Source organism: Schistocerca gregaria, chromosome 3 (assembly GCF_023897955.1).
Source record: "Schistocerca gregaria isolate iqSchGreg1 chromosome 3, iqSchGreg1.2, whole genome shotgun sequence".
NCBI lineage: Eukaryota > Metazoa > Arthropoda > Insecta > Orthoptera > Acrididae > Schistocerca > Schistocerca gregaria.
Window position 1 is genome coordinate 250,453,978 of NC_064922.1, and position 22,654 is coordinate 250,476,631.

The 22,654-nt window shown below is 38.9% G+C and overlaps 1 protein-coding gene across 2 annotated transcripts in view; it reads right to left on the reverse strand.

Moving 5' to 3' along the window:
* The window catches only part of LOC126353954 (uncharacterized), a 179,437-nt gene that overhangs the window by 66,240 nt on the left and 90,543 nt on the right, over nucleotides 1-22,654 (reverse strand). For both annotated transcript variants that reach the window (XM_050003254.1, XM_050003255.1), the window contains exons 5-6: nucleotides 14,990-15,111; nucleotides 2,237-2,447 (exon numbers count right to left, since the gene is read on the reverse strand). In XM_050003254.1, coding sequence (XP_049859211.1) covers nucleotides 2,237-2,447; nucleotides 14,990-15,111 — 333 coding nt within the window. The remainder of the gene's footprint in view (nucleotides 1-2,236; nucleotides 2,448-14,989; nucleotides 15,112-22,654) is intronic.

The following is a 22,654-nucleotide window of genomic DNA, read 5'->3' on the forward strand; positions in this document are numbered from 1 at the left end:
ATAAACAATATCCTTCACATTGGTCTTTTTTATTTTGTCCTCTAAAAGAATGCTATAATCTTGGAACAGCAGTCTAAAAAATTGTTTTCTGTAAATCAGTTTTAATGTTTGCAGTTGCCCTGGTCCATCAGCTGTAGACATTCAGAACCAAAAACTTCGCCACAATTTCTCCAACACATAATTCCTCAGTGCTGGGGTGAGTTGGTGCATTATGAATCAAAAGGATTGTATGGGAAGACAAATGATTTTCTTAGAAAACTGTTGTAAGACGGGAAAAAACTGGCCATTAAATCATTTTTTGAACAGGTTACCAATTATCGATGCTTTTTCCTGGTTGCAATAATATAAGGGTAGGGACTTCATGTTGCAGTTTTTAAAATCTTTGGGCCTAGCAGATTTGATGATAACCATTAAAGGCAGCTTGTGATTATCAGTAGTGTTGCTGTATGCTAATAAAGTCACATGATTTTTGCACATTTTAAAACCAGGACAATGGTCTTCCACTTTTGATGCCAGGCTTTTTGTTGGCAATGCACTAAAATTAAAGCCAGTCTCATCAACGTTATAAACTTGTTGGGGAGAATATTTTCCCTCTTTCATTTTTTCAAACTCACCCAAGTATTCCTTCACTGCATCATGGCCAGAAGAAATCCTCTCTCAAGTAATTGTTAGCTGGCGGATTCCATGATTTTTTTGAATCTGTCCAACCAACCCTTATTCACACTAAAAGACTCAACACAATGCATTACATTGTTCAGGTAAAACAGCCTTCTCCTGAACCAGTGCTCCACTCAAAGGAGTTCCCCTTTCTCTTTCCTGTGTAAACCAAAGGAAAAGAGCTTCATCCACTTTATCGTACTGGGACTGTTTCAAAGTCTGCCAAATTTAGAGTGTTTTTCCTGAAGACTTTGCACAGGACTGTTCAAGCTTCACTCGGTTTTTCTTCCAGTCACAAATGGTTGCTTTACCACCACCCAGTTCCATTTCCAGTTTAGATAAATTCTCACCATCTCTATCTGTTTCAAAGCATTCAATTTCTCTGTATGTTCCTGTTTACTCCTGATGAAAATACATACCAACAGGGAGTGAGAGTGAGCCATTGTTACCACACTTGTTCCCATCTGTTACCTTGGTGTACCCACTTAACTGCTTGTCTGCTTGGTATACTTCATTCTAGAAACTTGTCATTGTAATTCCAGCTAATCCAAACAAATCGGTAATCTGAACAACACCCAGTCCCAATTAGTTCGTATTAATGGGACTCCGCTGTATATGTACCTTTGAAGAGAGTCATAGTCATTTCCTTCACTTACTTTTTTCTGGGTGATCAAATGCTTTTCCACTAATGCCTTGAGTTTAATAGAGTAGTAAATCATGACAAACTAGCTTCCGTAGTTAAGATCTATGAAACATCTAATATAGTGATGCTCAACCTGAAGATAGCCAGTTCAAATTTTGGCTGGAGAAGATATATTAAGGGAAGGGAGCAAGAGGTGGTAGCATAAAGTTCTTTGCCAACAGACTATGTACTTATGTTGAGTCAAATCCCAAAATTATTTTCCATGTCCTGTGGAATGAGGATATGAACTAATGATGAACCACGTGTCATGTGGGTGCAGTTAGGATGACGGTGCCCATCCACATTATCTGAAAGTAGGCTATGTTATGACACTGAATTTCAGCCTCACAAAAGAAATAATCAATATCATTCATAGGAGACAAATGCATATTTGATGCTTTGTAAGACAAAGGCACTAGCAAACCACCTCCACTAGGGTTTTGTTCAGGATATCAATGCAAGAGTCCTGTATCATTCCAAACACTTACTGTCTGAGAATATATACTGATTTTTGCTTTTGGATGATAAAAAGTGTTACATCTTAATGCACAAAAAATCTGAGAACACTCCATGTGATACAAGAAGGTATTGACATAACATGTTTGACCTAATCCTGATTGTCTGTTATAGAATTAATATATCCCCACCCCCCCTCCTCCCCCTCTGTAGTATATTACTCAGCAAAAGAGTGTGAGTCAGATTACATCATCAGTCTGTTACAATGATTAACAATAAACTGTGATGTGAGAGGCAATTCAGTTTACAATTATTTTGCAAGTTTACCTCATGTCCAACTGTCCTGGTAGTAAAAATTCTTAGTGAGCACAGTGAGTATCTGAAAGTCCACATGAGTCCTTTCCTTTTCACCAAGTTGTTGTTATCTTTCTCACAACTTACCAGCTGCAGCAACATCTCCCATATCTGAAGAAATGGAGATAAAAGAAGAGAGAGGTTTTCTTCTGTGAGCAGTTAAAACAATGCACTGCCATCTGCCGTAATCCTTCTCCTGAGGAGAATCAATAGTTATACCACAATGACCAGAACAAAGTCCATCTCCAAAATAACTGTATTGGCCATTGCCAGTCCCATCAACCACGCTGAATGTTGCCTGTAAAAATGTGCAGCTACATATTTTTATCTGCTTCTTAATTTGGAAATTCATGTAAACAGATGTGATAGTAACATTGTAAGACACATTAATTCAATGTTTAACGTAAGTTAAAAAGAAAAGTACTAAGAATCATGAATAGTTTCAGTGTCAATGACCATGCAGCTCCTGAAAAGTAGTTGTTTATTCAGTTGCAAATCACAGGCATACTACATTCAGAACTTAGTATAAGCAATTTTGTAACTTACTGTACAAATCTGATTTACAGCAGTTTCATTTATCATGTTCCATAGACTCCATCACAAAGTATCATCTTTGGGCACTTGTTATAAGTCAAGATGTACAATAACAGAGAAAAGTACCTGTTATTATCTAATTCTATAAGTTGTATCAACAATTAACTGTCACTTAATTTATTTGTTCTTAGTGCTTAGAAAAGCTATGAATATATACAGCATCAGACAGACAGCAAAATCATAAAAGAAGTTGCTATTCCTTCATTCTTGATAATTTTCAAAGAATTGTGGCATCCAAATGTTATAAGAGTATTGTTCCAAGTGCCAATCTGAATTTGGATGCAGAAATGTACAGCAGAACAAAGACAACAAACAAAAAAATGAAAAATAGTCAGAAATAAGTAGAAAGAATACTCCATCTCTTACTCCCATAAATGACATGAATGTTTGGAATAGAAAACTGCAGTTACAAGTTAGACTGTTTGCCAAAATGAATGTCATAAAAAACTTTAAATACTTATCTGTACAACTTCCTCATTTCAAAAATTCCTATGTATATCTAAATATGTATTACACATATCAAACAATGGAAAATCAGGGATGGAATGTAACAATACCAGAGAAGAAAGTTGCTACTCACCACATAGCCAAGATGCTGAGTCACGATATGCACAATAAAAAGATTCCCACACTGATAGCTTTCTGCCATTAAGCCCTTTGTCAGCAGAAGACACACATACACACATTCACACAAACGCCACTTGCACACATGTATGCAGTCTCAGAGAGCTGAGACAGCAGACACGTGTGCAAGTTGCATTTGCGTGTGTGTGTGTGTGTGTGTGTGTGTGTGTGTGTGTGTGTGTGTGTGTGTGTGTGTCTACTCTTGATAAAGGCCTTAATGGCTGAAAGCTACGAGTGTGTGAATCCCTTTATTGTGCCTATCGTGACTCAGCGTCTCTGCTATGTGGTGCGTAGCAACTTTACTTCTCTGGTATTGTTATGTATTACACATTTTTAGATAAACAGAATACACATTGTACACCTGAAAGGCCAGTTGCTCTTTAGATGGTAAACACTTCATTGTACAACATCAAAAAGCTGAGAGATGTTTATGTGCTTTTCAACTATTCAATGCCTCAGGCATATGCAGAGTTGTTGTGGTTACTCGTTTCATTATCTATATTCTGCACAGGATTTTATGCTACCATATTTTTCTGTATATTTTCTTTATGAGTCCTTCTGTTGTTGCATCTCTACACCTAAACATGACAGCGAGCTTCTTGCCAGGCCTTGTAGGCCCAAAGGATGTCTACCGGGTGTCATGTTGTCTTGTGCCTTGTGGCACATATGCATATGGCATGGAGGGGCATGTGGTCAGCACACCAGTTTCCAGACCATGTTTCAGACTTTGCAGACTGTGGAGCCACTACTACTCAGTCAAGTAGTTCCTCAAAAGGCATCACAGGGCTGAGTGGACCCTGTAAGAGTCCTCCCACCAAGAAAAAATCTTTGGCGGTGCTGGGAATCAAACCTTGGTCTTCCGCATGGCAGTCATCTATGCTGACCTTTCAGCTATGGATGTGGAGAATCTTTACATCTACATCTGCACATATGTTTTGGAGATGATATAATGCTTCCATCATCAGTAAAAAACCCTATTTATTTTCATCTGCGTAAAATGCATATCCGTTTATATACAGCAAGACACGAGTGATTAGCTGACCACCATAAAATTAATTTTTAGAAATAGTTTATTCCTACTTTGGCTACTTATTTACTTTTCTATGTCACTCCCATTTGTAATTTAATGATGTCTTTAACCTTTGAAAGTAGTGTAAAATACACTCCTGGAAATTGAAATAAGAACACCGTGAATTCATTGTCCCAGGAAGGGGAAACTTTATTGACACATTCCTGGGATCAGATACATCACATGATCACACTGACAGAACCACAGGCACATAGACACAAGCTACAGAGCATGTACAATGTCGGCAGTAGTACAGTGTATATCCGCCTTTCGCAGCAATGCAGGCTGCTATTCTCCCATGGAGATGATCGTAGAGATGCTGGATATAGTCCTGTGGAACGGCTTGCCATGCCGTTTCCACCTGGCACCTCAGTTGGACCAGCGTTCATGCTGGACGTGCAGACCGCGTGAGACGACGCTTCATCCAGTCCCAAACATGCTCAATGGGGGACAGATCCGGAGATCTTGCTGGCCAGGGTAGTTGACTTACACCTTCTAGAGCACGTTGGGTGGCACGGGATACATGCGGACATGCATTGTCCTGTTGGAACAGCAAGTTCCCTTGCCGGTCTAGGAATGGTAGAACGATGGGTTCGATGATGGTTTAGATGTACCGTGCACTATTCAATGTCCCCTCAACGATCACCAGAGGTGTACGGCCAGTGTAGGAGATTGCTCCCCACACCATTATGCCGAGTGTTGGCCCTATGTGCCTCGGTCGTATGCAGTCCTGATTGTGGCGCTCACCTGCACGGCGCCAAACACGCATACGACCATCATTGGTCCTTGCCGATACCCCAGGAACAACAGTGTCCCTAATTTGCTGGGAAGTGGCGGTGTGGTCCCCTACGGCACTGCGTAGGATCCTACGGTCTTGGCGTGCATCCACGCATCGCTGCGGTCCGGTCCCAGGTCGACGGGCACGTGCACCTTCCGCCGACCACTGGTGACAACATCGATGTACTGTGGAGACCTCACGCCCCACGTGTTGAGCAATTCGGCGGTATGTCCACCAGGCCTCCCGCATGCCCACTATATGGCCTCGCTCAAAGTCCGTCAACTGCACATACGGTTCACGTCCACGCTGTCGCGGCATGCTACCAGTGTTAAAGACTGCGATGAACCTCCGTATGCCACGGCAAACTGGCTGACACTGACAGCGGCGGTGCACAAATGCTGCGCAGCTAGCGCCACTCGACGGCCAACACTGCGTTTCCTGGTGTGTCCGCTGTGCCGTGCGTGTGATCATTGCTTGTACAGCCCTCTCGCAGTGTCCGGAACAAGTATGGTGGGTCTGACACACCGGTGTCAATGAGTACTTTTTTCCATTTCCAGGAGTGTATTATACCTCTATGGCACAATACAAAAAGACCATGAAATTACAATGAAATGAACACCCCTAGCTGCTTACAGGCATTGACATACGTCAACAGAGACAGATGAAAATGTGTGCCCGACCGGGACTCGAACCCGGGGTCTCCTGCTTACATGGCAGACTCTCTGTCCATCTGAGCCACCGAGGACACAGAGGATAGCGTGACTGCAGGGATTTATCTCTGGCATGCCTCCTGCGAAACCCACATTCTCAACGTATATATAGTTAAGGCTCACCGGCCACTTGACCATCTTCTTCTTCTGTGCGAATGCACAAACAGTGCCTGAACTCTTACGGGAATCGGCAACGCACCACGAGTAATGAGTATAATGGAAGGGGGCACTATGATTGTAGTGCGGGACAATACATTGAGAATGTGGGTTTCGCAGGAGGCATGCCAGAGATAAATCCCTGCAGTCACGCTATCCTCTGTGTCCTCGGTGGCTCAGATGGACAGAGCGTCTGCCATGTAAGCAGGAGATCCCGGGTTCAAGTCTTGGTCGGGGCACACATTTTCATCTGTCCCCATTGACGTATGTCAACACCTGTAAGCAGCTAAGGGTGTTCATTTCATTGTAATTTCATTCTAATGAGCTGCATGGTCACCGATGGTATCTGTTCTTTCAGACATGTCCGAAAGAACAGATACCATCTTACTATGCAAAAACACCATATTTGTGTGAGAGACTGTCAGAGGGCAGAAGAGTGGTGATCCAAAGCATCTGTTGGTGACTACATGTTGAACCATGTGCCTGTGGTGGAAATGTATCCTATTCCATAGAGGCACGGTCAAGTGTTCGAACATTGCATAGTATACCAGCAGAGTATTTTTCTTTTCTTAAGCTACATTTGCTATTTATTGAATGACTAAATATCATTCTATGAGGCAACCAACTGGCACAACAATAAATGAATAAATAAATAAATACAGAAAAGAATGGACTTCCATAAACTGCACAAAATATTTTATGAAGATAAACAACTTAAGCTCAAAATCTGTTAAATCTGAATGTACATATGTATCTAATTATACAGCTAAAGAATAATTTAAAACTGAATATGCACGTAATAGTTCTAACAAGTAAACTGACAAATGTTAACCATATGCTAATAACAAAAAAAAGGTCTTAACAAAGAATAAATGTTTGTGAGTGATGTCATATATTTATGGAATGAAGTCAAATATGGGAGAAATGCACTCAGTAGTAAAAATATTTATTTACTTATTTTATTCAAAATATCACTGATACAAAGTTTGTAGGCCTTTTCCTGCAAGGAATTCTAAAATGGAACTCTTGCAAGTCTCCCTTAATCTCACAACTCTCTCAGTTAGCATATGTAATCAGAGTGCTCTCTAGCAATGGTGCTCATGAAATGGTAAAAACTGTGTATTTTTCTGAGATACACTCACTGTTAAGATATTAAGTTATCTTTTGGGGTAATTCTCCTCATGCCTTAATGACATTCAAGAAGCAAAATACAATAATCAGAATAGTGTTCATATGAATTACTGTATTTTCTACATTTTTTATTTAAAGGGCTGAATGTGTAAAGCAACATTTTTTGTGGGTTTAAGATGAGCCAACTTCTACAGAGCCACTGGTAAACTTTGAAGGAATGGTAAGATCTCTACTTTTTGCTTCAATAAGCAGAATGGTATCATCTGCAAATAGTATTGCTTCTGTCTTCCTCACACATCAGGGCAGGACATCAATGTACACTATAAATAGAAATACTCTCAAGACAAAGCATTGTGGTACACCCTCTGATGGTAAGGATGGCTCTGGGTGGTAGTGCTGTGTAGTGCTGCTGTGCTTGTGTTGGACCTCTGTAATTTTGTGATTGCACATCACATAATGACACGAATTTTGTCGAACAAATGAACAACTCCATGATGGAAAAGGCATTTCAGTGGTTCCATGAAAATAGGTTGACATCAAATAAAAATAAAACTGAATATATCATCTTTTTCCTTAGAGAAACTAATAATGGACAAAATGAACTCAAGCATTATGTAATATAGTAAATTATGCTGCAATATCCACAAAGAAAAGCTCTGCAGTAAGTTTCAAGAGTTTTACATCTCCTTAGGAAGCTAAAAGATTGTGTGAGCATAGAGTTCGTGCTTATAGCATACTATGCCGTTTTTCCTACATGCTTGAATTATGGAATTCTTCTGTGGGGAAACTCTAATGGAACAAAACAGTGTTTCTCTGGCAGAAGAAAACCATTATATGTATTTTTGGTTCAAGCAGCTTAACTTCTTGCATATAATACTTTTTTGAGCACAAAATACTGCCAGTCCCCAGTCAATACATGCTCAAAGTACTTATGCATACCAAACAGAATGTCCACATGTACGAAAGTATATCAGATGTGCACTAATACGAAGCCAGAAGCAGAAATTTATTGGACATTTCTTGGACTCATTTAAGCAAAGTCCAATATAGTTTTACATGTTGGAAAAATAATTTTCAATAATATATTACATGACAAAGTGCAACACATAAAAATAAATTTAAAATAGTGGTAGAGACATGGTTGAAAGAACAAGTATTTTATAACACAAATGAATTTGTATGTGATGAAAACATATTTTATTATAAATGTGATCCTAACAAACAAAATTGTAACTTATGGCATACAACCTAATTAGTGGGCTATGTATTCTGTGCAAAAATGCAAGAGACACAATATCTATGCAATAACATTTATGTATGCTAACCATTTGTATAATCAGGTATGCAGTGATCATGCCTCATATAACACAACAATTTTTGATATGCAAATAAATCAATTCAGATGTTATTGACTTCTTGCCTTAATAGTTTGGCTGACAGTCAGGCAGCAATCTCTAGCTGAGTTTAATGACTGGAGGTTACTACTGTTTATTGTTCTAATTATGCCACAATGCAGTGGTGCATGTGCAAAGGTCTTGGCTGGATGACCATCTTCTGTCAAACATAGCATTCTCTGTCAAATTGTACTGCAATTTAGCACTCCATGGGCACACACTGTCAAATTGTACCATCAAAGTTAAAACTGGTAAAACTGGTAAAATTAGTTGTTACTATACGAGGCACTAGGTGTATAATTTAGTCTCTGTGAACAAATGAAGGAAATGACAGCACCCACACCTTATCCAGATGAAAGTCACCATCCTGATTAGTAAACTCTTCTGCCAACTATATTTCCACAGATTTCTTAATAATAGATTTCTTAATCTCTTAATAATAGAATCTCAAAAGAATTTCACCACAGAAAAGATTTTCTGCCAGTATTGTCCACAGATTGTGTTGTGGAGATGTAGTGCTCAGCTATGATTGACTACTGAGGCTGTAGCTAGTCGATAGAGATTCAGTTTTGGTTTTCATCATATCCCTTCTTGGCATAATATAGTTTAATAACAGTTGCTATACAAGCTGTGGCCATATACAGCTAAAAGTGATGTAGTAGCAGGCCTGTGTTTAAGAAACAATTAATTTATTCATCAACAGCACCTGCTTGTAGATGTTTTCAAGTGTTAAGCACATGAATTATGGTCTCAGATTAATTGGTCAATGTTTCGTATTGTTAAGATTTGAGCATTAAGGTTACATAAGCCAATTATCATCACTTTTAAATCCAAGTCCCAAGCTGAGTTTAAGAACAAATTGTTCATGAGCATTGCATCATGACCTTTTGTCCTCATTTTAATCTTTATTACAGATATAATCCAAAGATGGGTAATGACAACTTTATTCATGCTCAGCTAGTACCATCAAACAGTAGGGGTAGAAAGGTCATAAGCCATGAGCTTATGACTAAACCTCCCGCGGAGCGACTCATATTTGCCTCACTTGTGGGCATCAAGTCGGCTCTCGCATCGGACTTCTGAGCCACCAGTGAAAATGTCTCCATGATGCCGCTTGAATCCCGCCATTACACAGGGTGAAGAAAAATTCGCACACTCAGGCTTTGCAGTGCCACTCCTCACATGCCAGTGATAAACAAAGTCTCTCAAAAAAATCTCATCCGGCGAGTACTTTCAGGAGAAAAAGGATGTTAAAGAGTGTCCATCTGGCAATACTGTAACCACGGATATGGTAACTGCCTCTGATCAGCACATAATTGTCATGCTGTACAGTTAGTGCAGTGGATAGAGTTTCGGGTTAGCATGCAGGAGTTCAATGGTTTGATCCTGGTTTGAGGCACATGTTTTTTATTTGGTAAATGTAGTCCATGTGATACAGCATCTTAATCGTCAACAGCGATTGCAGCGGGTCCTCCAGAAAACACTTGCACTTACATATTATGATCACAGAAATGGAAGATTGATCAGTTTTTAAAGAAGCCCTTTCCACGTCATGGGCGTGAATTTATTCACACCAGTTTTCTTTGTACTCTCCTCAAATGGTCCCACAGATTAATACCAACTCTAATTCTTGCTTCGTTCAGGTCCGTTACATTTTATTAGGGCCTTACATTACTAGTAGGACTAACAATGTGCTTTGTGAATAATGTCCAAACTTGGTTACTATTTGTATGTGTTATCACCATGGTCCCACCAATTATGCCTTTCAACATTGAGTCTGGTAACCTCATGCTGTTTAGTATGTATCTCAATGCATTATTATTATTATTATTATTATTATTATTATTATTATTATTATTATTATAGCTATGGGATTATGGAAACATCACACCTATTACCATTAGGGAAACAGTGTAATTTGGAACTGAAAATTTCACAGTTACACAATTAGCGGTATCGGGTGAATCATACAGAACAATATCTGTCAGAGGGACAAAGCGCATTTGGTGGAACAGTGCACCAGACTGATGGCATGTTTATACTGTATGCGCTGTGCACCAGGCAGGGACTAGTTGCGAATGAAGAATCATGCCTGTGACAGACTCCAATGTACATGCGTACATGTATCAAAATTTCTCATTGTAAATCTCTAAACCAGTGTGTAAGACATATACACAAACGAGAAATATGTGAATACACTTCTGGCCCTTGATGTATCTAATAACAGGGCTGGTGTTGCCGCTCATGAATATGCTGTCAGATATCCTCGTCAAAGCCATCCAGATAAAAATGTGTTTTGTCATCTGGAGTTGCACTCTCAGGAGTCAGGTTCTCTCCTTCCACCATCGCGTGACAGAGGTTGTCCATGGACTCACCGTACTCCAGCTACTGAGGAAGCTATTCTGGAGGTCATATAACAAGAACCTCAGTGACGTACGAGTAGCACAGCAAGTCAGTTGTGTGTCCTGCAATGTACGGTCAATAACGTGCTGCATGAGCATGGGCTGCACCCCTATCATTATGCTTTCACGCAACACCTGCATCCTGCAGATCACCATTAATGGATACAATTCTGTGAATGGTTCCAACAACAACAGGAAGCCAACGATGACTTTGTGAACCCTGTAACATGGTCAGATGAAGCAGCATTATCTTGTAAGGGTGTTTTCAACATGCACAATGCTAACCATTGGTGTGGGATTAACCTGCACGTCACTCACGACCGTGCATATCAAGTTCACTTTGGTATCAATGTCTGGGCTGAAATATTGGGCAACAGGTATTTGGGCCCCCACATGTTACCTGACTGTTGACTTCACAAAGGTATCATGCATTCCTATCAAACTATCTGTCTGATGCACTCGAAGATGTTCCACTTCATGTTAGGCAGAGGATATGGTTCCAACATGATGGTGCACCTCCACACTCTGGAATTAGTGTGTGACAGTATTTGGACAGAACATTTCCAGGGAAATGGCTTGGACATGAAGGTCAAGTTGTATGAGCACCATGTTCAACTGACCTAGATTCCATGGATTTCATTCTGTGGGGACAGCTGAAGGAGCACATGTACTCTACCCCACTGACAAATATGGAAGAATTGGTAGTGTGTGTTCATGCTGCTCTTGTTACTGTGAATGCAGCTTTGCTGCGAAGGATCCAGAGCTGTACAATCCATTCAGTTGTGCAATGTTTGGATGTACAGGGAGGTTCCTTTGAGCATCTGTTGTTCTGCGGACAACATATTCCATTGTGAAGGTCGTGAGGTCATTAATATGGACATTATTACTGTCACCGGTTGCTAATGTGCGACATCTGAGAGCTTATATTACATGGAGTATAAATGACAAGTAGATGCTGTGTTATTGTACTGTGCTATCATCTTTACCATCTCGAAATTGATATTGTTTTCAAAGTTATTCTGTCCTATGAGAGGTCACTTGTTTCAACTATCTACTTCTTATCTGTCTAACTGCAGATTTGTTGTGTTCAGCATTACAAAATGTTATAAATTTAGGATACATGTGACCTAAGAAACGGTATCTATTAAAGGAGAAAATGTCAGAAAGAAATTAGAAAATAAAAAAAAATTTTAAAAAATGCGCCCCAACACAGGATCGAACCCTCGACCTCCTGGATGCTAACCCAAAACTCTACCCACTGCACCAACTGTACTTAACAACTAATATGTGCTAACAGAGGTAGTTACCATACATGTGGTTACAGTGTTGCAGAGTGCCACTCTTTAATGTCCCTTTTCTGCCAGATGTATTTGCCAGACAAAATTTTGTGAGGGACAATTTTTTATCGCTGGCATGTCCTGAGTCGCACTGCGAAGCCTGACTGTGAATTTCACTTCACCTTGTTCACCCTGTATATTCATGCTCAGCAAGTACCATTAAACAGTAGGGGTAGAAAGTTCTTTAGTTAAGTTTACGCAATCTCATTAGCACTCACTCTAACTGCTTGGTTAAACGTTAGGAGTTTCCTGTTTGCATCCTTAAGCTGTCAGTACTACTAGTTTCTGTGTTTGCAGAACAATAATCATTGCATTCAAATATGTTCTCAATACAATATTCATTAAGCAGTAGGGTATATAACTTAATTACACTTTTTGTGTGTTTTATCATGCTCCATTTTCTGTTACTTTGTCTGAAATAGGATGACATTATGTAGTATCCCTCTGTAAATACTGTTCAATTTAGTAGATTTACAATAAGTTTATCTGTATTATTTACAAGATTACTCCTTATTTTGTGATGGAAGCCACCATGGATTTGCATTTTGCTCTGTTAGTAGCTATTTTCATCTGTAACTATATCTACTTTGCAGCTCTGCCTTTCAGAAGAAATGCATCACTCACACACACCCATATTTGAATGGCCCCTCTCCTGAGAGTGTCTCCAAGCTTTGCATTAACACATTTGACATCACTCTTCAATCAGGAATTGTTGGACTGCACAAAGAGTGCCATGGTCTTCGCAGTTGTGTAAGGAGCATTCTCAGTTATATGCTTCATATCATTCTCAATTGTATAATTGAGGTTGAAGTCAAAACTACTGCTGCGCCCCCATCCCCCTCCGACCCCCCCCCCCCCCCCCCCCCCGTACTTCCAAACTCAGTTTACTCACCTCACTGCAAACTGAAACCACTAGTGTCCACATCACCTGTGACACCATTGAACCCTCTTTTATGCTTAAAAATTCTACTTACCCGGTACCCTTTACCCAAATAGTTCTACACAATTTTTTACATTTCATTCCATGATTACTAAACAGCAATAACGTTTTCATATTGGTATTAACCCTTTTCTCCTTTGCTTTATTTTATAACTTATGATCTGCAGTGTTTGCTCCATACATTATAAATGTTTGACCAATTTTTTTTCTACATATACACTCCTGGAAATGGAAAAAAGAATACATTGACACCGGTGTGTCAGACCCACCATACTTGCTCCGGACACTGCGAGAGGGCTGTACAAGCAATGATCACACGCACGGCACAGCGGTCACACCAGGAACCGCGGTGTTGGCCGTCGAATGGCGCTAGCTGTGCAGCATTTGTGCACTGCCGCCGTCAGTGTCAGCCAGTTTGCCATGGCATACAGAGCTCCATCGCAGTCTTTAACACTTGCAGCATGCCGCGACAGCGTGGACGTGAACTGTATGTGCAGTTGACGGACTTTGAGCCAGGGCGTATAGTGGGCATGCGGGAGGCCGGGTGGACATACCGCCGAATTGCTCAACACGTGGGGCGTGAGGTCTCCACAGTACATCGATGTTGTCACCAGTGGTCGGCGGAAGGTGCACGTGCCCGTCGGCCTGGGACCGGACCGCAGCGACGCACGGATGCATGCCAAGACCGTAGGATCCTACGCAGTGCCGTAGGGGACCGCACCGCCACTTCCCAGCAAATTAGGGACACTGTTGCTCCTGGGGTATCGGCGAGGACCATTCGCAACCGTCTCCATGAAGCTGGGCTACGGTCCCGCACACCGTTAGGTCGTCTTCCGCTCATGCCCCAACATGGTGCAGCCCGCCTCCAGTGGTGTCGTGACAGGCATGAATGGAGGGACGAATGGAGACGTGTCGTCTTCAGTGATGAGAGTCGCTTCTGCCTTGGTGCCAATGATGGTCGTATGCGTGTTTGGCGCCGTGCAGGTGAGCGCCACAAACAGGACTGCATACGACCGAGGCACACAGGGCCAACACCCGGCATCATGGTGTGGGGAGCGATCTCCTACACTGGCCGTACACCTCTGGTGATCGTCGAGGGGACACTGAATAGTGCACGGTACATCCAAACCGTCATTGAACCCATCGTTCTACCATTCCTAGACCGGCAAGGGAACTTGCTGTTCCAACAGGACAATGCACGTCCGCATGTATCCCGTGCCACCCAACGTGCTCTAGAAGGTGTAAGTCAACTACCCTGGCCAGCAAGATCTCCGGATCTGTCCCCCATTGAGCATGTTTGGGACTGGATGAAGCGTCGTCTCACGCGGTCTGCACGTCCAGCACGAACGCTGGTCCAACTGAGGCGCCAGGTGGAAATGGTATGGCAAGCCGTTCCACAGGACTACATCCAGCATCTCTACGATCGTCTCCATGGGAGAATAGCAGCCTGCATTGCTGCGAAAGGTGGATATACACTGTACTAGTGCCAACATTGTGCATGCTCTGTTGGCTGTGTCTGTGTGCCTGTGGTTCTGTCTGTGGGATCATGTGATGTATCTGACCCCAGGAATGTCTCAATAAAGTTTCCCCTTCCTGGGACAATGAATTCACGGTGTTCTTATTTCAATTTCCAGGAGTGTATATTGCTCCTGGAAACATGTAAGTGCAGGATATACAAACAAGTTCATTTATCTTCCAAGAGTACCTGATCATATAGACGAATAAAGTAGCAAGATGCTAGTCTCTCCTTGCGTTTCAAATTGCAAAATAGTGTTAAACTTCCACCTAAAGAATTATGAGTTGTCCATCCAGAATCAAGTTCATCACCTGCCAAAGAGATAATGTGATTATAATTGAGATTTTTTCCTTCCATCTTGTTTTACAAAATATATATATATATATATATATATATATATATATATATATATATATATATATGGATCACATAGCAAACAGAACACTTATGTAAGTAAAAGTTGATGTTATACAGTGTTAGGTAATATCAGATTCAAGATGTATAGCTTGTGATGTTACTTATCACTCTGGCAGACATATGTGTAAACCTACATCTACCTAACCAATTAATGATGATTTAAGCACTATGGTGATTTAGTAATTATGATTGTATAATTGCATGGAGGCCTTGTTATGTAACTTTACATGTAACAAGTCTACAGAGGAACACCAGTTGTCTTTAATGTGGGATATCGATTGTAGTAACTCAACAGGACTAATTATCTGTGTTGCTACTGGGAGCACAGTCCGTGTATCATCATCCCAAAATGGACTAATGAAGTCAGTCCATGACAAATTGCCACAGCATAACAATACTGTAAGAGATCCATGCAGAAACAGAAGCAGCATATTTGATATTTATTCATTTACAATCTTTCAAACTATAATATACACTCTTATGTGTTGTTTCCTATCTTCTAAAGTTTTGAATAGATGAAGCAGTTGCATTTTATGAACCTACATATGGAGATTCCTATTGAAGAAACTCTTAGTTCTTATTTATAAAAGTTCATACACGTTGAAGTTTTTCAGTCCCAGCATTCTCAAAACAACAATGATGATTAAGTTTGACAGCCCTGCACCATCAGGATCATAGCATAAGTATATTCAGGTGCAGACAGTTAAAACCACAAGAATTCAAGAAACTTGAATCTGAGTACGTACCTACAAACAACACAGGTGCCAACTCCATGGGGCCTGATGGCGCCAGAGCCCCCTCAAAAATTTGTTTGTTGGGTGGAGCCATCCCCCCCCCCCTCCCCAAATAATTTAAGAAAATTATTAGTTATATTTTGCTTTGTAAAATCACAAAATTATGTTGAATTTTTTTATTTTCCTTGCTTGACAATAGTTACCTTTTAAAATACAGTCAGTAATGAGTTAAAACAAATAACTATTACAGTACTAATCAAGGTAACTGAAAACAAGTGGTGTGAATCATGATAGTGTTACACTACTGCAGGCACACTTAGAATTTGTCCCAGTGTGCGAACCTTCGAGTAAAGTATGGCGCTAGCAAGCCAGTGCTGCAGCCACGGCAATATCAAAAGGACTGAAGCAGAAGCACCTGAAACCATCCTCCTCACATCACCTTGATGCTTCAAGACATTACAACACTGCGGCTATATAAAGCTCAGCCTGCTGTCGCAGTCATTCCGTGTGGATAGTTTTGTTCAGTGCATGCTGCAGACATGTTTAGTGTTCCAACTTTAGTGTCTAGTGAACTATTTTATATGACTATATTTTATTCATTTACATTAGTCTCTTAGTTTATTTTGAATTAAGTTTACAATGGATAACTTTGGAACCAAAAAGTTGTGCTTGGAAGCTGATGATACTGCAAGTCAACCTCCAACAGTTATTGTGTTGTCAGTTGCTTCGTCATCTTCAGGCAAGAACTGTTCAAAGACAAAACCTAAACAATCTGGTAAGGGAAGATCATTTCAGAAGTCTTGGTTGATCAAATATATGTGGCAATAATATGAAGCATCTACCGAAAAAGTTTTTGCGAAAGCTTCAAAAAGGCAGATGCTAAAAATCTATTACAATTTTCTTCAGAAAGAGAAGATGTATTTACTTCTGTAGTGTTTTCTAACTGGAAAAAGGCTTTGGAAAAATTCCATCTTCATAAAAATATGTTTACGCATAAAGAAGGTGTTCTGAAACTGAATTCTATCACTAACTGAAGTGTGGCCTCCCAACTGAATGAGCAGGAAATTTGGAAATTTGTGGTAAGTTCTATGTAATCAAACTACTGAGGTTATCGGTCCCTAAGCTTACACACTACTTAATCTAACTTAAACTAACTTACACTTAGGACAACACACACACACCCAATGCCCAATGGAGGACTCAAACCTTCGACGGGGGGAGCCGCATGAACCGAGACAAGGTGCGCTTTAGACTGCATGGCTACCCCGCACAGCTGAATGAACAGTTAGATAGCGATATGAAAAAAGGCCGTTTAGATCTTGAGACAATTTTTACTACCATGCAATTTCTATGCTGACAAGGACTAGCAATTAGAGGACACAAAGATGTAACCTCTATTTTCTTTTTTCAATTGTTGGAAATCCAAAAGAATGACATACCAGAGTTTAAAGGTTGGTTAGGGCATTCGGGGTATAAGTGGACATCTCATGATATTCAAAATGAGATTATTGATCTACTAGGAAAGTCTGTTTGGGAAAGGTATTGGCTTCAATAAAAGAAACTGAACATTTTTCTATTATGGTTGAAAAAAAAGTGATTCTTTGATTCACAAACAAGTGTCATTTTGTATCTGTACTGTCAATGATTCTCCAATCAGCAATGGGACACAAGTGATTGAACAACTTGGCTTTTCTTCATGCCCACTGAGATGTTTTGGATCAATTGGATATCCGACCAGTCATCAATGACTTCATATTCAGTAATCCAGTCAGATGGTTGACATTTGTACCTTTCTAAAGACACTCTAGCACTAGTAATGGCATTAGAGCAATATTAAAAATCTTTATAAAATAGAGAATTAAATACATAAATAATGTTAAATTTTCAGTTTAGAAATATTAGTACTAGTTTAGTATTGTATTATTATATTATTATAGTACTGTGTTAGTTATTTTCAAACACTTAAATATTTTTAGGTTGGAAGGCCAAATTAAAACCCACTATTTACATACTTTTTGACTGAAAGTATTAGGCATACTGTATTAACCTTATTAACTGTGTTAAAGCATTAACTTTGAGATCTTGCTTTTATTTAATGAACCCTGACCCTTATTCAAAGTAAGCTTAAATTAGCTATTTCACTTATTAATCAAAGTTTTTGATGATGATTGGTTTGTGGAGCGCTCAACTGCACAGTTATCAGGTACCGTACAAATTCCCAACCTTTGCTCAGCCCAATCTTGCCACTTTCATGATGATGAAATGATGGGGACAACACAAACACCCAGTCATCCCGAGGCAGATGAAAATCCCTGACCCCGCCGGGAATCGAACCCGGAACCCCATGTTCGGGAATCAAGAAGCGAGACCACGGGCTGCGGACATTTAATCAAAGTGTTATTACTGTGCAACAGCAATATTTTATGTTTTATTCTTTTAATGATAGCTTATGATTTATTCAAATATAAATTCAGTCTTTTCAGAGTTATATATTCACTGCTCTGTAGTATCCTATAAGCATGATTACTACTGTAAATTAAATTAGCTTTTTACAAAAATACAGTCTGTGTGTGTGTGTGTGTGTGTGTGTGTGTGTGTGTGTGTGTGTGTGTATTTCGTTTATTTTTTCAAAGCCAAAAAATGTGTCAGGCTTGTCGTGTTTCCCGGAACGTTGAGTTATCTGGAGTCCAGTTTTCGGGGTTCTAATGTCAATCATATTACTCCAAAATGCTTAAAAAACTTCAAAACTCACTATTTTTCATCTAAAATTCAGAAAATTTGCTCGTGCAAGACCCCCAGTATGGGCTCCTCCAATATGTTTTTTAGTCAGTGCCCCTGATAAACAAGTAATACTGCAAGCTGCCTACATTACTTCTAATGTCATTTTCACTGTTATTTTGGTATTATCAGTCATATTTCAAATTATGTACTAATTTCTCATCACTTCTTCAATGATTTCTCACATATTTTAACATATATCATAAACAAAATAATTGTTTCAGATTGCTTGGAAGTGTTAGAAGAGCCCACCCCCCTCCATATTGCTCATTGTTTTAACTATGTGGAACGATTATAATGTTATAATTTATTTTACATTTTTGAAAAAGTGAATACTCCTTAACCAATGTTTACGTAACATCATATTAAACTAAGAGGAGTCATTTTAACACTTCTTGTAGAGATACATCCTGATCAATGGACCATTTTCTAGGGTGATGGATCACATGCCAAAACTTTTATCAGTACCTCACTGAATGAGGGCTTGTGATCATGCTCCTTTCATTGGATGACATTTTGGGTGAATAATATGTGCACTGTATCCACAACAGCAATTTTTTAAAAATCTGATTAATGTAATTTGTTGCAATGTGTAAATAAATCAGTTCAGTATCAAATATTTCTTGGATTTTTCATGTGTCCTGTCACAGCATTAATTTTAGATTTGTTATTTTTTTGTGCAAGTACTTAAAACAGGAATGGCCCTTTTATGGGTTATCTTAACCAAATGATACGTTAAATAAAAACCTATCTATAATACTATTATGTTTTCTGGTTGTTTTATCTTTGTACTTTTGCCAATTTACTCTTTTTGGCATTTACCAATGGAAAATATCAAAAAAGGTCATACATTTTCTCCGGACATGTCTCTGCTGGTTGTTGGTGTTCAATTCACAACTGAACCTATCAGCAAAGTCACTTCTACTCCAGTCAATGAGATTTCATTCCAAAGGGGTATCAAGAGATGCCCTTGACAGAGGTGGGATACCAATCTGACTGTCACCTGACAAAAGTCACTTACCACACATGACAAGGGTTTCTACTGCTTGTCTTCATGCTTGCCAAACCCTACCTTGGCCAGCAATGTCACCAGATCTCTCTCCAACTGAGAATGTTTGGACTATTACAGGCAAAGCCTTCCAACCAGGTTGGGATGTTTAAAATCTTAGGCATTAATTGAACATAATAACCAGATATCAAACATCTCACATCTCTGTATATTCTACATAAGTGTATTGCCACAAACTATGTGGCAGAATGCTACATTAATGACTCCTGTAAGGTTTTGCATATTTTATCAAGTAACAGAGGGTATTTCAAAAATAATTTCTCATAACGAATTGCAAACAAACAACATGTTTTCATAATTTGATAAAACCTGAGAATTTCATAAAAACCTAACTATATACATGATAATACAAAGCACTATATTTGGGGCTTAAGAAATCCTAGCTACAGAATCTGAATTGATATTAAAAAGGAAATTAACATTACATTTTGCACTGTTGAAGCTGACATAAAATACTGTTTTGCACAAAGAAAATTGCAAAATCCAAGTTAATATTTATTATGTGTTAATTTCATAATTTATTCCACATAAAACCACAGTACTAGAAAGTTATCAATTATACTTTTAATTATAAGCTTACAAAATGTACTGTAAATAGGTATAATATTTTTATATTTTCCCAAAATCTGTTTACTTCATAAAAAACCAGCTTAATGAGACTATCAAACAATATGTCTGGAATTCATGAAAATGTTATCCATGATGGCCAATTTGTAATTAAGAAGAAAATCAATATTCCATATTTTGCATTACTGGATCAGATATAAAAGATTATTTTCACAGTAAATAATGAAATATGCAGCTAAAACCACTATGTATCATTTTAGCAATTTATTTTTTGTAAGGCTAATGCAGCAAGAAATTTTATAATAAACTTTTTAAGTGTAAATCTCATTTTTGGCAACTTTAATAATTACTGTTTTGTTTACTTAATTGTTAAAAAATACACACGAGCTGCAGAGGCAGGAGGAGGAGGAGGAGGATGTTTCAGTCGCTTTTGTGAGTTTTGTTATTTTTTATGGTGAAGTGGAAGAAATTCACAATAAATACCAAGAAGATGTAAAGTGGCATTGATTTTTAGAAAACCCAGACCCTATAAATTATGATTATCTAGGGCTGCAAAGACAGATTTATGCTACAGATTCTATGTGGAGGACTCCCAACCATGAGATGAGTATTACAGTCTACTAAAATTACTTGTAGTAACAAATAATGTTTGAAAGTTCATCACTCATTGTATTCAAAGTATAAATTTTCATGCTTGATTAATAGATCACGTGTGATAACTTCAAACAGCTCTGTCAGTCAATACCAAGTTGAATAACTGTTTTCATAAGGGCCAGAGCTGGACCAACACATTACTAACTTGTTCAGTTTGTGGAACTCTTTCTCACGATAAATCATCTGATGTTTCTGAAATTGTAATCATTAGTTTGTCTGAACATGTATATCACATCTACCAGTTTCTGTTCCCTTCAGATAATTTGTTCACAGTCCAGGTTTTTTTTTTTTTTTTCCAAATAAATAATGTGTTTGGCTGGAGTGTGACTTGGTACAGAAGTGACAGTTCAGGCAAGAGGAGAATAGAAGCTTTTGAAATGTAGTGCTACACATGGATGCTGAAGACCAGATACCCATCTAGAGTGACAACTAATGAGGAGGTACTGAACTAAATTGAACAAAGAGTTTTATTGCACATCATGGCTAGAAGAAGGAATCAGTCGACAGGACAATTCTAAGACATCATCGAATTGTCTATTTGGTAAAGGAAGTGAAGAGAAGAGAGTGCGAATGTGTGTGTATGTGTGTAAGGGGGGGGGGGGTCATTACAAGTCTTGTGTTCTAACTGATATGGGTTGCAGTAGTTACACAGAGATGAAGAGAGTTACATAGGATAGGCTAGAGTGGTTTGCTAGTGTGGAGAGCTGCATCAAACCAGTCTTTGGGTTGAAGACCACTATAAAAATGCAATCTTATTAGCCACTTCCACAAACTGTCAAAATTCAAAGACTGAAAAGGTTTTTTAGGTGCATTGGAAGCAGCATTATCATTTTTAACAGTGTACAAATGTAGTGATGCATTTAAAAAGGTTTCTGTATTTATAGATGTATGTAATTATTTTCCTTGAAAATGGTAAGCTGCCAATAAAAGATAAACTACAGTTATTTAATCCAACTGAGAAAGCAGGAGCTTTTTACAAAGTAGGAGCTATCATTCTAACTTATTGGGTTAAATTTAGCAGGTACAAGTGCACACACAGTAATAATTTGTATAGTTATATTTTATTGTTAATATAATGTAAAGAAAGTTTCTATGAATCATTTGTCTTATTGATGTATACATTGACTCATTCAATATTCCTGAGGGAGTTGTAATTCTTGATAAATGAATGAGTGGATATGAGAATCACTCTTGACTTCAACTGGTGGTTAGACATTAATAATAAAGTATTTGAAATGTCATTGTTGAGCATAGCTAAACTGTGAACAACAAGGGGTCTTCTGTTAGTGGGTTGGGAGCCAGTCACATTTCTAGTTAGCTATGGCATGAACATACAGACTATTAAAGATTAATAGACAGAAAAAGACTAGCATATTGAACAACATACCTGAAGAGAGGTGCATGTGGTCATATTAATTTGTAATTAACAGGCAGTGATTACAAACATTGTTAAAAACTGTATACAATAAAAGGCCTATTGCATAGGAAAATCAGCCAGTGACAGAAATGAGTAGGCATGAATCAGCACCAGATTTAAATTATATGTTGGAGCCAATCCACTGTTTGGCCAGCAACATTTTCATCCTAGGCTAAAATCAAGGAAATGTTTCCTCAACACATCAAAGCCTTTGGAAG